The sequence below is a fragment of the Cylas formicarius genome, unplaced genomic scaffold (genome assembly GCF_029955315.1).
Source record: "Cylas formicarius isolate icCylForm1 unplaced genomic scaffold, icCylForm1.1 PGA_scaffold_6__28_contigs__length_40554024, whole genome shotgun sequence".
Lineage (NCBI taxonomy): Eukaryota > Metazoa > Arthropoda > Insecta > Coleoptera > Brentidae > Cylas > Cylas formicarius.
In genome coordinates this window covers 27,699,314-27,714,425 of record NW_026844347.1, presented here as the reverse complement: position 1 = coordinate 27,714,425, position 15,112 = coordinate 27,699,314, and the positions used below count along the sequence as shown (strand labels likewise).

The following is a 15,112-nucleotide window of genomic DNA, read 5'->3' as shown; positions in this document are numbered from 1 at the left end:
TATATACGTATATAACTACAAAAGCAGAGATATAATTATTATAATATTTTAATATAAATAATTTTCTATTTTTGTATTCCCATCGAGAACCACTAAGCAATAAATTTCAGAAACATTAAGAACATTAATGGCAATGTAGTAAAACTAATAACTTTTAAATGAAAGTGTTCCTAGTAGCTTGTTATGCAAAAAGTTTCATAATCGACTGACTCAAGTTTATCAACTACTAGGGATACCACTCTACTACCATTAGTCAAAATACTATCCGTGACTAAAGTACCGGAAATGTCGGAAGTTGTACACCATCGTAGGTAGCGAAACTGGCTAGAAGTGACATTTTACCCTCTTTTGATCAACGGAGAACTTCTTTGGTTAATTTCGGTCATATTATCAGTGAGTGCGAAGGGTCCAGTGTGCATGAAACGGAAATTATTTAAGCCACACCACATTAATCCCAAAATTGAACCTCAATTATATTCCCACAGGTGTTTCAAAATTATCTCCCCACGCGCTAATTAAATGCAACAAAGTGATCAGTAATTATCCTGTAATACCCCGATCGCCCACAAAACGTGATTACATTTAAAATTCTATTGGCAAAAGTGTGGTAGTTCCACAATCGCAAAATTGTGTTCTGATTCGATTTTAACGAGACCGTTAACCGACTTAAATTCTGGCAAGCCCACCGCTAACTGCAAGTGTCAAGCATTCTAAAAGCATCGCTGAAGCGGCCATTAAAATAATTAATCGAGCGGGAATGACCACTTCAAAGCGTTTGGTATTAATTAAAATTTATGTATAGAATCAAGGAGCATAGCGTAATTATTCATGTAACACACAACAGTTTTTTTCTAAACTAGACGAAATTGGTAGGACAGTGTAATAATTTTTGCATGTTACTTCATAGCTTAGCACATACCACTATGAGCTTGGTACATGAAAAAGGCTGAATTTAATATCAAACAATCCTATGTTTAACAGAGACAGCTACTGATATTTGAAGGATATAGAGAGAGATATTTCAAGCAAATAAAGTTCGCATCAAAATTAATGCACACATTTGGTTCAACTCAAAGTTAATTTTCTCGCAAACTGAATACTCGATTTCAGTATATATGGTTTTAAATGTAGGTCAGATCTTCATAAATGATGTTCTGGAATACAATTGTAATCAGCAAAGTGTTCTAAAAAAACTAGTTTATACTCAATGTTTGCTAAATTCTATAGGAATTTCCTTTTTTTTTTACGTGTTTACTGAATAAAATACTTATAAAAACCAGCTCGTGACTAAAATGGAGTTTATCAGGCTTGATGCATAATATACTCTTTTAGATCAACTAACTAACCTAAAAGTAAGACTCAAATAACTACTCTAAATTGAATCTGTCACTTTCCTTGTCTGGTGATACTAACGCTTTGAGTAACAAAACATTTTGTTTATTCTGTTGCTATTTGTTAGCGATTAAAAACATTAAAAACTAAGTTTTATCGTCCCACGACCATCTCCAAAGAAAATTTTAGGATTTTTTTTCGACATTTCACTTACAATGCCATCTCAAGTTCCAAGAAAGAGATTTCCATCCTTTTATCGTATCAGAGTTACTTTATCTATTCATATTCCATCTCTAGAAGTGACGGTTATACCCAATGGTTCAAGTTGAATTGAAGTATTTGGAGAAATAAGAAACCGTTTGATAATATCAACCTGGGTAAAGCCGAATGCTGTACACTTTTCCTGTGGAGGGCAAATTGATCAACTATTTCAACCATACGTTGACGTCGAAAGAATGAATCATCAAACAATTCTCCAAGGCAGAAGGTAAAGCTTTCAATCATGACTTTCTGGCTCATTCTAAAGCATAAGACGAGCTTCATTTATCAATGTCTTTTAAAAATTGTTAAGGAACTGATTAATTTTAATAAAACGCTGTATTTTTTAAAATACCAAATATATTTGTCGATTATATATCGAACTAATTACAATAAAATAACAAAAAAAAACAATCAAATCAAATCAATTAAACGTCTTCCGTGGTGTTTTGCACTGAAGAGGCTTGTTCCTTGCAACAGTATTCCGGTTTGACGCACACTTTGTCACAACAACGCAATCCTTTTTCGCAATTAGAGTAGGGAACATCTCGAATAATGTAAGTGACACAAGGCGATCCAATACCTGTAATTAAAGAATTTCATTAGCCATTAGCTTTAAAATATAAGTAAGGAAACCTATTCCGGCCATCCTAAGTATCTGAAACTAAGCATAACTCTTTCGATAAAGGATTTTGTTTTCCTCTTTTCTTAATATGGTTCATAATGATTTTTGAATCAATGTAATTACATCATCAAAGCAAATCTCCTGCATCATCAATCTTGTCCTCTTCATACTAATAAAAATTGTGGAGCACTTTACTTACTATTTAATGGGGGAATAGGTTTGCAAAGAGGACAGCCACACGAGCAAGGCCCTGTCGGAACAAAAGTTTGGTTTACAGGGCAAGAAACGGGTCGTGCCGGACAACTGAATGTGCCATATTGACATTTTGGGTCATCTTCTGCGTAACAATGGCAAAAGAATGCAAATATTATTAACAAAATGTGCAAACTATTCATTTCAACTAATAGTCGTGGTAAGCATTGTGTTGCATTTATTTTATATCTTATATTCGTCGCCATGGACCTTGAGAATGCAAACACGATAGTAGTTATTTGCGAGTAATTCATATCATTGTATTACCGTTTTTCATGAAATATTTCATGGGTTCGCGGAATTTATTATTAGCGATTATAATATTAATAACGAAAAAAATGGAGGCGTTGATAAAAGTTTCCTTTACATTTCTTATGTTTCACGCTAAATTACATCCACATCCACTCCTAACCATATTATCAATTACTTATTCTGAATGTTTACGCCAATGCGGAAGTATAAAATCAACTCTTAATAGACGAATATTTTTTGTAGCTCCACAGATTTATATATGCCGAGATATAAATGACACGCGGCTCTAAGCTAAAAGGATAGGATAATTTATTTTTCCGTACTGTGTACACGTCAAGTGCTGGGATTTAAAGAACTCCATTTTTCAGGCGCTCTGTTTAAACCAAAAAGGAATTGTGGCACTATAACGGCAATTCCTGGAACTATCATTTCAAATGGATAAACGCAATAGCAAATTCATTCCTTAAACATTTATAATTTTATACAGGAACTTTGTGTGATAGACGAGTATTGGTTTTAAAAGTTAAAAGTGTCAGAAATAGCCTATTTGCCAGTTGATTTCAGCGATTTCGCAAAAAACAAATATAAAACGGAAGAAACAATGTCATTTGGTTAGAAACAAAAAAAAATGGATAAAGGATCGGGATAGTTGATTTGGTTTATTAGAAACATATGTTTGAGTTAAACTTTTAATGTACCCTTGTTTGGAATCAATTTGGCTACCCTATAAACCATAAAGCTGTATTTGCAATCAATTAACTTTAGCTTGGTCAGAAGTTGAGTTAAAATAGAAAAAGAAGATATTTTAAGACATTCTTTTATTTAAATGGTTTGGCATTTGGCTAGTTTTCCTGCTAAATTTCCACTCGGTTAGCGAATTGATAATAAATAATGTAGCTTAAGGAATGAATAATTTATACCCTCTTAGTCGGTGGTGACATTCCCAAACTCCGGTGGCCGGTTGACGCATTTTAGAATTTTAAAACATTAGCTACGTTTCCCGTTTTAGCTTTAATTTCGTTTTATTTTCGCTACAATTAAATTCGCGTGTTCCTGAAATTAACAAAGTTTTTAACATCAAGTTGAAATTTTTAATTGAAAAAAGGCGAATATGAAAATTTGGGTCGACGTCTACCGCCGAGTTTCTTGAAAAGAAAAGCGGGTTTAAAAAGTTATAAATTATAAACGAAGTTTTAAATAACTTTTTTTTTCAAAACAAAACGAAAGCCGCGGTATCACGTTACGTTGTAGGCATTATAAATTTGATTGCCAAAATGTAACCACAGACGTCTCGGTGTTAGGATGTTTAATGAGCCCGACGAAGAGTCTTGACTGCTGGAGAACTCCTTACGAGTCAAGATAATTACGCATATAATACTGCTATTGGAGAACGAAATTCGTTTGTTCCATTGTGGAGCAAAATTGTCATTGTTAAAACTTCTCTGGTTCTGCAAGCATCGATCGCAAATTAGATGCTCAATCACTTAAATTGAACTTTACCCAATTATCTCGTAAGGTTCTGTGCAGGTTCTGTAAAAAATATAAAAAAAACTTAAAGGCAAAAATTACTTCCTTGTACTTTCGTGACCAAGTAACAATTTTCTTTTTTTAAATAAAACACACTCTGTATTTTTAAATTTCTCAGAAATTTCTCGATATATTTTGTATACAATAACGTAACTATATAAGTCGTTTCTGTCCTATTTTGAAGTTTATGCGTTTGCAGGTCTAAATATATCTATCGATTTCTACTATTGTTACATATTTGGGCTACAAATTTTTTCTAATTAAATAAATACAAAACGTAACATTAAAAAATTAAACAAAAAAACTGTTTAAATTTTTAATTTTAGCATATTTGGGATTTAAAATGGCGACTTTGTATAAGGTTTCCTAATTCAAAAAATTTATTTCGAAAAATGAACAGCAATTGCATTTGTAAAAATGTTTAACTGAGCAAGAACATAACGACGAAAAATGTCAGGGAGATAAAACAACAGAGTACTAAAGAAATGCACATACTATTTACCGTCGTTTCACATCTTTTTGTACTATATTAACACAAAAGTTTTTGTGTTCATTTCATGTCTAAAAAAATTAATGAATTTTATCAAAAACGTTTATATATTTGATGAAAAGTATTCAGATGAACAAAAACCTACAAGAAACATGAATAATAGATAAATTTGAAAATTTCAGGAAAAATATTATACATATTATACATAATAATATAAATTTTTATAACAAAAAAAAGAAGAACAAGAAAAAAAGAACATCATTTTTTTGTATTTAAATAACCATAACAATAAGAAATAACTAAGTTACGTGGCATTAAGGTATCAAAAACTGTCTTCCAAAGAACTCCAGAAATTGAAGAAGCAGTTCTAAATTCTATTGAAGAAAATTCTGAACTTAGTACTAGTAAAATTGGAAATAATCTGAATATCTCGCACGTTTGATTTGCAAAATTTTGCACGATTTTCTATTGTCAAAATAAATAAGAACGGTGTCTTTATCAAATGGGCATTTGATCAAAATATATAATTTCGTGAAAATCTGAACTCTTAGTTCTTATTTATTTTTATAAATGGATTTTCATCAAGTAAAAGCCACCTCAGTTCAATTTTCTAGTGTATCCATATCATACTCAATAAATCCAAGCGTTAATTCCCAGAGATTTTCCCTTGCATGTTAATTTTAGTCAATGGTTTTTGGACAAAATTGCACATTATCTCTTGTTTGATCAAGAAATACTATTTACAGATGAAGCTAACGTTTCCAGAAATACAATCAGAAATTTCCACAATAACCATATTTGGGCCGATGAAAACATTAAGAACAGTTTTCGGTCAATGTCTGGACTGGAATTGTTGGAAATTACTTAATTGGGCCGTTTTTCCTGCCCGAAAAGTCATAAGCATCGCCGGTTTTTAGAAGAGGATTTGCCAATATTGCTAGAAGAAGTACCATATTTAATTAGGAACAGAATGTGGTGCACGCATGACGGCGCGTCTGCTCACTTTAGTGTTACAGTAAGAGAACATTTAAATCACACATTTAATAACCGATGGGTAGGTCCCGGCAGACCTCAACCATGGCCCCGTAGGTCACCAGATTTAAATAGTTTGGACTTTTTCTTATGGGGCCATCTTAAAAATCTGGGTAGAAGGGCTGAAGGTTCGTATAAGAGCTTCCTGCGATTTAATAGGAAACAACAACAACCAATCTAGTTCCAATTTTTTTTCAAAAATATTAAAGGAAAATTTTGTTAAAAATTATTAATAGTACGTAGTGTTTTCTTTGTAATAAGAATCGTTTGTTGTTAGGATGTTATGTTATTTCATTAAAACTGCTGACCCAAAAATCGCCTACTTATTTTAATTTAATTAGAAACCACCCTGTATGTGAAATGTATCTAGAATTTGCCGAAGAATTCAAAAATTATTTGGTGTTCTATTTGAAATGGGAAATAGTTATTATTTGTCCAGGAAAATGATAACAAATTTTAAAAGTATAAATGAATGCAAACAACTTTTTTCTTGAAGTTCTTCCAACATTGTTTAGCAAATTCTAAGAATAGCTAGGAACAAACATCTGATGGAAAATGTATGTACCGAACAATATACCACCTTATGGCAAGAAGAAAAATTTTCTCTACCTTATGCTTTTAGTTGCAAATTCCTCACATGAATGATCTAATTAGTAGACCCCAATGATATTAGCCCTATATTTTTTGGATACCCCAAATCGAGTACAGGTGTTAAGAACTGAACAGCCAGTGTTTTACAAACTTACTTTTTTACTTAAATGTTTTCTCGATAAAGTTTCTGAATTAAATTAAAAAACGTCAATTGTTTTTTTTAAGAATTTGAGAAATAGCTCATCCGCAACTTAAGGCGAATAGAATGAAGGACGGGTATTGTCTGATCCCAAAAAAAAATCGTCTGGAAGTAATAACCTAGCAAAGCTTGTACGAAATTATTGATAATAGAGAGGTCCCGGTATAGTTAATGTCACATTGCCAGTGTTAACATCAGGGATAAAATATTTAAACTGTACACCCACGGCTCGACATGCAACGGTTAAAGTAATTTGTAGGGCGCCAATTTGTAATTAACCGCTGGGGTGATGATGTGATTTACACCGAATGTAGAGTTATCAAGCAATGTGATATTTAAATCTGGATGCGTCGGTTCCCATTCGTATACAAGTATACCACCTGCAGAAAATATTGATAATATAGACACTGGGATAAATATTCGTTGTTTTTTGAGTTGTAACAGTAACGGTTTCTTTTTTTTATTGTTCTATTGTAGAGACATCTGCGCATATACACTGTTTGCTTCTATATGAGTGTTACTGAATGACTATTAAAGTAAACAGAATTAAATTAGTTTTTCTACTCCCCTCTGTAAAATGCCTAACTACACATCGATTTAGTGTGCGGGAAGCGTGACATTACCCCGTCAGTTTAGTTTCCCACGGATCCGAGCCACTTCGTACATTTCCGGGATTTTACCGCACAGGTTTGGGAGCAATCGGACGTTTTCGGAGATATTTAAAACGCCTTGAATTTTGACGTTTGTCAATTCTGACCGTCATGTCAGTGAAATGTATTCGTGTTGTTTTGCGAAAATGTACCCAAAAACTAACGGTCGTAGAAAGAGTATAGTATGCAACACGTTCGGTAAAGTTTTTAAGTCACTAGTTTATTAAACGCTCGCTCCGCTTGTGTGAGTTAAACGCCGTTTACCGCACTTGTTGCATAATATACTATTATCCTTCTTCCTTGAATGTTTGAGTGAGTGAATCTTAAGAGAATCCAAGTATCCCTGATGCTTTACATGTTCAAACTCGCAGATTTATTCTTAATATTTACAATCTACAACTAGATATAAAAAAGATAATCATTCTTTGCTTCTCATTCAGTCAGATCAAGCAACAGTAGTAGCGGTAGATTATTTTGGAACATTGACAATTTTGATACTCATTGTGGTAATGTTTCACTTGCACTACCACAATCGCGGGTTGATTTTGCCAGAGATTTTTGAACATACCAACCACAGGTCTGGACACGTTGGTGTGGTTTGGTTTTTAAGGCGCGAATGGAGGTTGGTGTGATGCTGCATCTAACAATTGTATAACTCTGCGAATTGCACCAGTAGTAGTGCCAAAAAACCCATAGGTTCGGCTATCGTCCCTTGTTAATGAGAAAGAATAGCAGAAAGGCACCAATTTGTTTCCATTTTACAAAATTGTAAATTGTAGTTTTCCAATAAACAAAAACCCCATGTTTCGTAAAGAAGATGCTGTCTATAAAAAAGGTTTTCTTTTTGTTTCAGACGAGTCAGCTATTTAATCATGAAAACGTTACTGAAATTCTCGAAACTGCTAGAAATCTGACGGCATCAAAATGGACGAGTTTTTCATATCAACCGAAACGGCGACCGAAAGTAGTATTGCGAATATATCGGCCATGTTTAACGAATCCGAATTCGAACGTATGTCGAATCAGTCGTCGTATTCGGCGACCGTTCAAAAGACATGGTTACGTCCGTGGACTTTCCTGATCGCTCTGAAAACAACGGTAATGGCGTTGATAATCGTAGCTGCTTTGTTCGGTAATCTGCTGGTAATAGTGTCAGTGATGCGGCACAGAAAACTTAGGGTTATAACGAACTATTTCGTGGTAAGTTTAGCTTTAGCGGACATGTTGGTCGCGATATGGGCGATGTGTTTCAACTTCAGCGTCGAAATAACAAACGGACAATGGATTTTCGGATATTTCATGTGCGACGTCTGGAATTCCCTGGACGTGTATTTTTCCACTGCGTCCATTTTGCACTTGTGTTGTATAAGTGTTGATAGATACTTTGCCATTGTGCAACCTTTGGACTATCCGCTCATCATGACCAACGCGAGGCTGATAATGATGCTCACGATTGTGTGGTTTAGTCCAGCTTTGCTGTCGTTTCTACCGATATTCATGGGTTGGTATACCACAGGTGAACATTTGGAATGGAGGAAGCGTAATCATTCCGTTTGCGTTTTCGTGGTGAACAGAACATACTCGGTGATATCGTCCAGTGTCAGTTTTTGGGTACCCGGTATGGTCATGATCTTCATGTATTATAGGATTTACGTTGAGGCCGATCGGCAGGAAAGGATGTTGTACAGGTAAGAAAAATTCTAGAAAAGTTACTCCCTATATCGGTAGAGTAAAATAAGTTTTGATATAAATAGCGTAACTCTCTGAAAATATTTACAATTATTCAAGGCCCTTCACAAAAGTATGACGTGAAAAATTATGATATTTTACAATAAACTTTTTATGTTAGATAGTATAAGGTTAGCAAGGCAAGGTCATGTTTATAACCATTAATTTTACATTTTACTTTAACATATTACGTTTAACATTGTTTTCAAATTAATTTTTTTGTGGCTACCCCGATGTGCAGCATTTATAAAGACGTAATTTAAATTTAAATGTTTTGCTGTTAGTATTACAAAAAGAAGGTAGCAATTTGTAAAATTGAAGATTGAGATGATAGTGATGATAGTGATATTATATATTATTTAACAGAGAATAACACATGGAACCTATAAATAAAATAAAATATCATCCTTTTTTAGACCGTACCTTTGTGACGCCCTGTAATATCCGCAAGATTTCTATAATGAACGGTTTTTATACCAGAGTGGCAAGAACTTATTTTACTCTATATTTGGGCTATAGAGAAAAGTGTAAAAATTATAATAATTAACACGGGTTTAAGAGATGACTAACTGGCCTTATATTATGATGTCCTTATTAATTGCCAATCATTGCCAACCCAATACATGGGACCGAATTAAACTGAAGTAGAAATATGAAATATCTACATATCTCTCATAAAATACACAGAGCTAAAAGCTTAAAAGTGTTCATCTTTCCAAATGCAATAATAGGAATTTAATAAACTTATAAAAAAAATCCATAATTTTTGGTTAAATTCACTTAAAAAATAGGTTTTTATTCCGTATCCCTATCGGAAAAATCTATAAATAATTAAATAAAAAATAAAACTCTGGAATTAAAATTGATACACGTCAAATTCAAGTTTGTAAAAAACTCGACTTGCTTCATTTCGGGGACATTGTAAAAGTTTCCTCCTGTAATTCTGCAGATACATTAATATTAGCTTAGCAAAAGTTCGTTGGAAAGTTGGCGGAACTTTTGAATTATGGATGCGGGTCAAACTTCTCTTTCAGTAAATAGTATATACATTGCTTGGTTTGGTTCTATGTAACGCGTTTGCCAGCAGAGTAGAAACGTACGGGAATAAACTTAAAGGAAGATGCATCAGTGGTTGTGCGTGCCATACTAGTGATTCAATTCGAACTGTCTCACACAGTGGTGCGTTGAAATATATAAACGGGGTCATGCCTGTTGCTCGAAAATTAGGTGTCACCTAAATTGTTGATGTTTCTTATCCTGGTAATATAAGAAAAAAATCATTGAAGAATTCATTAAAACTGTTCTGTTGTTCTGTTGAACAGAAGAACACCTTTTAACTAATCTGAATTCTTCATTTATATCAAGGCATAAGTTCATGGCACATAGTTAGGTAATCTAATGTACTGGGTGGCCAGTTTAAGAGGGGCAATACCTTATCTCGAAATCTATGAGTGTTATAAACAAAGTTTGAAGTTGTTTCCAGTAAAATGTTCTTTAATTTTTTTCAATTCAATTTCAATTGTCACTAAAATACATTCAGGGTGGTCAACAAGCTATATTTTATTATATTTTTAAATTCCTCTTAAAAATACGAATCCAACGATGTGTATTAGTATGTATCGTTATTAGCAAATATTTTCTAGATAAATGTTATATTACAAAGGTTTTTCAACTTTGACAACGTTTTTCTGCGTAACATATTTTTGAAAATAATACTTTTCTCAAAGAATATTCAAAGTTAAAATATTTTTACTGAAATGTTTTATAAAATGTCACTTCCCTCAATTCTTTTAAATCAAAGATTCAATCAAAGCATATTTCTGCATTTTCGGATACCCCTTTAAAAGACGAATCCAACGAAAACTGGTCTGTTATGCGCCGTTTCGAATTTATTGTCGATTTTTATCAATTTGAAGGCAATATTAACGTAATTAGTTATTTTTCTTTGCTTTGTGGCTTAATTCAGAAAGCGTTTCTAATGCTTTTTTATGAAATTGCTGGTTATTTCAAATACCATTTAATATTATAAAAAAAAACGTTTATTATAAATGAATAAATATTATTTCATTTAATCATTGAGGTGTTTTCAAAAAAGCATTAGTAGGCTTTGAAAGAATTGCCGTTCCTCGTTGTCATAGCAATATTAATAATTTTTGACAATTCATATTTCCAGTTTTAAGATTTTCTTTACAATCATTTTTTCTCAGTTGAAAATGTATAGAAAAGAAGAAAAAGTTGAGAGGTTTATATTGCAAATAATAAAAGTTCGGCCCCCTTGCTCAACGATAGTATAGAGCCAAATTTCCTGAATGGCACTGTTTAAAATAAAAGGACTAATCGCCGAAGTGTTTTATATTCTGCTGCACTTTGAAGATAATCCAGAAACCTCCACCCATCCAGCAGCTTCAGATCTGCATGTAAAGACAACAACCATTCAAGATTGTCTAAAAATATATGCTTATAAAACGTTTAAGTTTACACCAGGTCAAAAATTACAACCAGCGAATTTGAATTTAAGGTTACAGTTCATAACATCTTACATCTTACAAAATATCGTTTAGACGGATGAATCTATATTTACATCAGCAACATTACATATTTGAAAAAAAAAACGCATTATTGGAGTTCTAGCAATAATAAACATTTTGAAGTTGAGACCATTAAACCCGGTAAAAAATCGGTTAAAGTATGGTGCGGTATTATTTGGACAGATAGAATTTTAATGCAAATTATTTGTGAAAAAAAATTGTTAGCAGTACAGAATAATGTTCCTGAAATAAAACATCCAAATTTACTTTGGCGACAAGATGGCGCTGCTTATCATTGAAGTGCTGATAATAGTGACGCCGGACTTTTTTTGTGAGGCACTTTGAAACAAATACTATGCAAAAATAAGTCCATAGAAATTACAACAGCAATTTCGTTTTGAAGTAAACCAATTAAATGCTGCCAATTATATATTAAATGTAATAAATCATTTGTTAATTATTAGTGAATTATAAATTTTCTTTTTGAAAAGTTTTGTCAAATGTTACTTTTACAGTATATTAAAAAAAATTATAGATTCATATTTAAGGTTCATTGCGTTAATATTGCTTCAGAGTTGATAAAACTCGTCGATAAATTCAAAACGGTGCATCTCAGATCAATGTTCATATATATCGTAGGATTCATTTTTTAAAGAGCTATTATACACATATAAAAAAGAAAGAATCAATATTTTTTATATTGTCTGAAAACAAGTATTATGTAAATGTTTTAAAACGCTATAAAAACCTTTAGAACATTACCTAAATCCCTAAGATGTTCGGCAATAGCATTAGAGACTAATATATAGATTTTTATATACATCGTTCCATTCGTATTCAAAAATATAATAAAATATAGGGCGCTCCATTAAAAAAAAAATAACTTTATTCGACCACCCGGTATGTAAGTTTTGTATTCAAACTTTAAACACCGTTCTAAACTATGCATCTATATTTTTTCAAACTACAAAAATTTGAAAGTTTTTGTGTGCAGTTCTATAGTAGATACCGAGAATAAAAAAATATGACGGAATACGATATGATTCCCTTAAACAAACGTATTGACCATTGACCATATGCAACAAACCACCAGAAATTTCCAATTTAACGGAGGTAATATTGGGATTTTCTTTTTCGGTCCCATATTCTGATCAGCGCCGAAGCGGAAGCCATGGAAAACTCAAATCTCATCAACTTTTCTATTAACCGTATTTGTCGACTGGATTTGCATTCAACTGAGATAGCCGATACACGCTAAAATCGATTTTTCACCATATACCGTGTTGCATATCATCGAAATTAGGTGTCATTTGCTTGCATTGTTGATGCGACGCGAAATTGGCGGTTTGAACTATTGAAAAAGATCTTAAATACGGGGTTTCCCATCAGAAAATGCATCGATCCATTTTATTAGAAGTATTTTTTTTTGCTGCTAATGATTTAACGATTGGACGATTGGAGTTTGACGTTTGTCATTTCTGACAGTCACGTCACACATCACACAGTGAATGTATCGCGCTGTTTTTCAAGAATGAACCCAAAAAATTATGGTCCTAGAACAAGTGTAGTGTGGCAATATAATACAATCAAAAATTTTAAAGCTAAATCGATTTTAGGAAGAAAATGAAGTTCTAAGGTTTTACATATTATTTTTAACCCTCTAAAACTTGGATTTCACCTACGTCGTTTCATTTCCTAGCATCTACGACCGCATTTTCTTTCAGCTTTTGGTTTCTCTGGCCATCCTGGCATTTTTTTTTTTTGGTAATGGTTAGAAAAAACCCTTTCATAGCGTATTGTAGCTGTTTCTTATATTTTGTGAATTTCAAACTGAGTTAAATTGATATTTCATGTCGAAACCACCCGCAACTACTATTACACATGCAAATAACTTTATGCGAAGCAGAAAGGCGACTTACATATCAGAGAAGTTTAAAATCTAAATATAAACTCGGAGAAGATGTAATCCACCCACTAGCGGATATACGGGAGCTATTTCGTTTGCCGGAAGTTATTTGGGATTAGTTTGACATAGGTTAAAATACCCTCCCCATTTCTCTATGATAATCTAAAAAGTTTCGCACAGGTAGAGAAACTAATACACTCTATAGCATCAAGCAGCTTCGAAAGTTCGAAACGAGATATGATGTGATTATTATCTACCTCGGAATTGAGAAACTTCGGCACTAAGAGGTGTAAATGAGGTTTCAATCCCTCTTCCAAGCGTTGACTTTATTATCACTTCGTAAATTCTAAACAAGCAAACCTGTAGACTCTCTGACATGAGCTTTTGTTGGAGACATAATAGATTCGATAGGACTTTAGATTAGATTTTAGGGAGGTGTATGGGAGGCGCTTATAAATGGAAAACATCAAATCCGAATTAAACTCACAGACAAATTAATTAATCCACAAAATATTTTGATAAATTTTGTAATAATTTTTGGTTTATATTATATAGGTCGATTTATCCACAGCCTCACCTATTTTGTAAATTTTAAGAATGTGATCAATGTGTCAACAATAGATAATATGTTAAAATTTGTTTTTTTTTATATTTAAAACAAGATAGAGTCATAGGGTGATGAAGCTAGTTCTCTTCTTAGAATAGAATAGACAAATTGGCGAATGGCAGCGTAGCTGCAAATAGGACTAATTTTTAAAACATTTTGAGTTGAGTAATACAAAATTTCAATTAAGCCTACATTCATTTTTTCAATGTACAACTGTTTCATTAGGACTAAAGCATCTGCGTACCGCTACATGTTACAGTTTCCGTACGTATGTTAATAATAATAATGGCCCCAAAGTGGAACCTTGTGGCACTGCCCCCACTAATGGTAGACCTGGATACCTCCCTCGACATTTACGCGCTAGCCTCGATGAAAAAGATAATTCGGTATTCGGTTCAATTCAATATCTTTATTTTTGTACCAGAAGCATTACAACTATGATTTTAATTGGTATGATATAAATATGAGTCCGAAGCTTACTGTATGTGTATAAGTGTCTCGTTTCATTTTAAATGTTTACTGAATCTCTCGTTACGTTTTTAATTGGCTATTAATAAAACCTTATTTTTTTTTTAAAATCTGCTAAAAATAAATATTAAATAAATTAAAATAAAATATTGAAATGAGCCAAATTAGAAAATTTAAGACCCGTATCAAATTTGACCAAAATTTAAATTAGATAGATAGATAGATTCATTTATTGACTACGTTTCGTACAAAACGGACGTACAATTGTAGCAAGTCAGAAGTGATATTCAAGTGCAATAAAATCAAATTAATAAATAACATAAAAACACACATCTAATACAAACAAAATTAGACAGTACTATACAGTTTTATAGCGCATCGATACCAGTGACAGTGTCAATGTATGCTCGCAGGGAGTAAAAACAATGACGTTGTAGGAATTCTTTAATAGTATGTTTAAATTTTCTATTGCTCATCTTTTTCACGGTACCTGGCAAAACATTATAGAATTTCAGGTTCAATGAGTTGTTCTCAGACTTCCTCAGTCTAAACCTAGGCCGTCTAAGGAGATCCCCCGAACGAGTTGAATAGGCATGGCAATCGGAATTAATGACTGGTAGTAGATATGGATGCAAGGAAAGGGCACCACTTTAATTTTTTTAAAATA

At 32.8% G+C, this 15,112-nt stretch overlaps 2 protein-coding genes across 2 annotated transcripts in view; one reads left to right on the top strand and one right to left on the bottom strand.

Annotated features, from left to right (window-relative positions):
* Positions 1-15,112, top strand: part of LOC132703091 (uncharacterized) — a 186,625-nt gene that overhangs the window by 37,821 nt on the left and 133,692 nt on the right. Inside the window, exon 2 of the mRNA XM_060672156.1 lies at positions 8,062-8,896. Within this exon, the coding sequence (XP_060528139.1) occupies positions 8,133-8,896 (764 nt within the window). The 5' untranslated portion in view covers positions 8,062-8,132. The remainder of the gene's footprint in view (positions 1-8,061; positions 8,897-15,112) is intronic.
* LOC132703092 (uncharacterized) lies at positions 1,941-2,633 on the bottom strand. The gene is made up of 2 exons (XM_060672157.1): positions 2,415-2,633; positions 1,941-2,173 (listed from the first exon to the last, which is right to left on the bottom strand). The coding sequence occupies exons 1-2, from the start codon at positions 2,608-2,610 to the stop codon at positions 2,019-2,021; spliced, it is 351 nt and encodes a 116-aa protein (XP_060528140.1). The 5' UTR covers positions 2,611-2,633; the 3' UTR covers positions 1,941-2,018.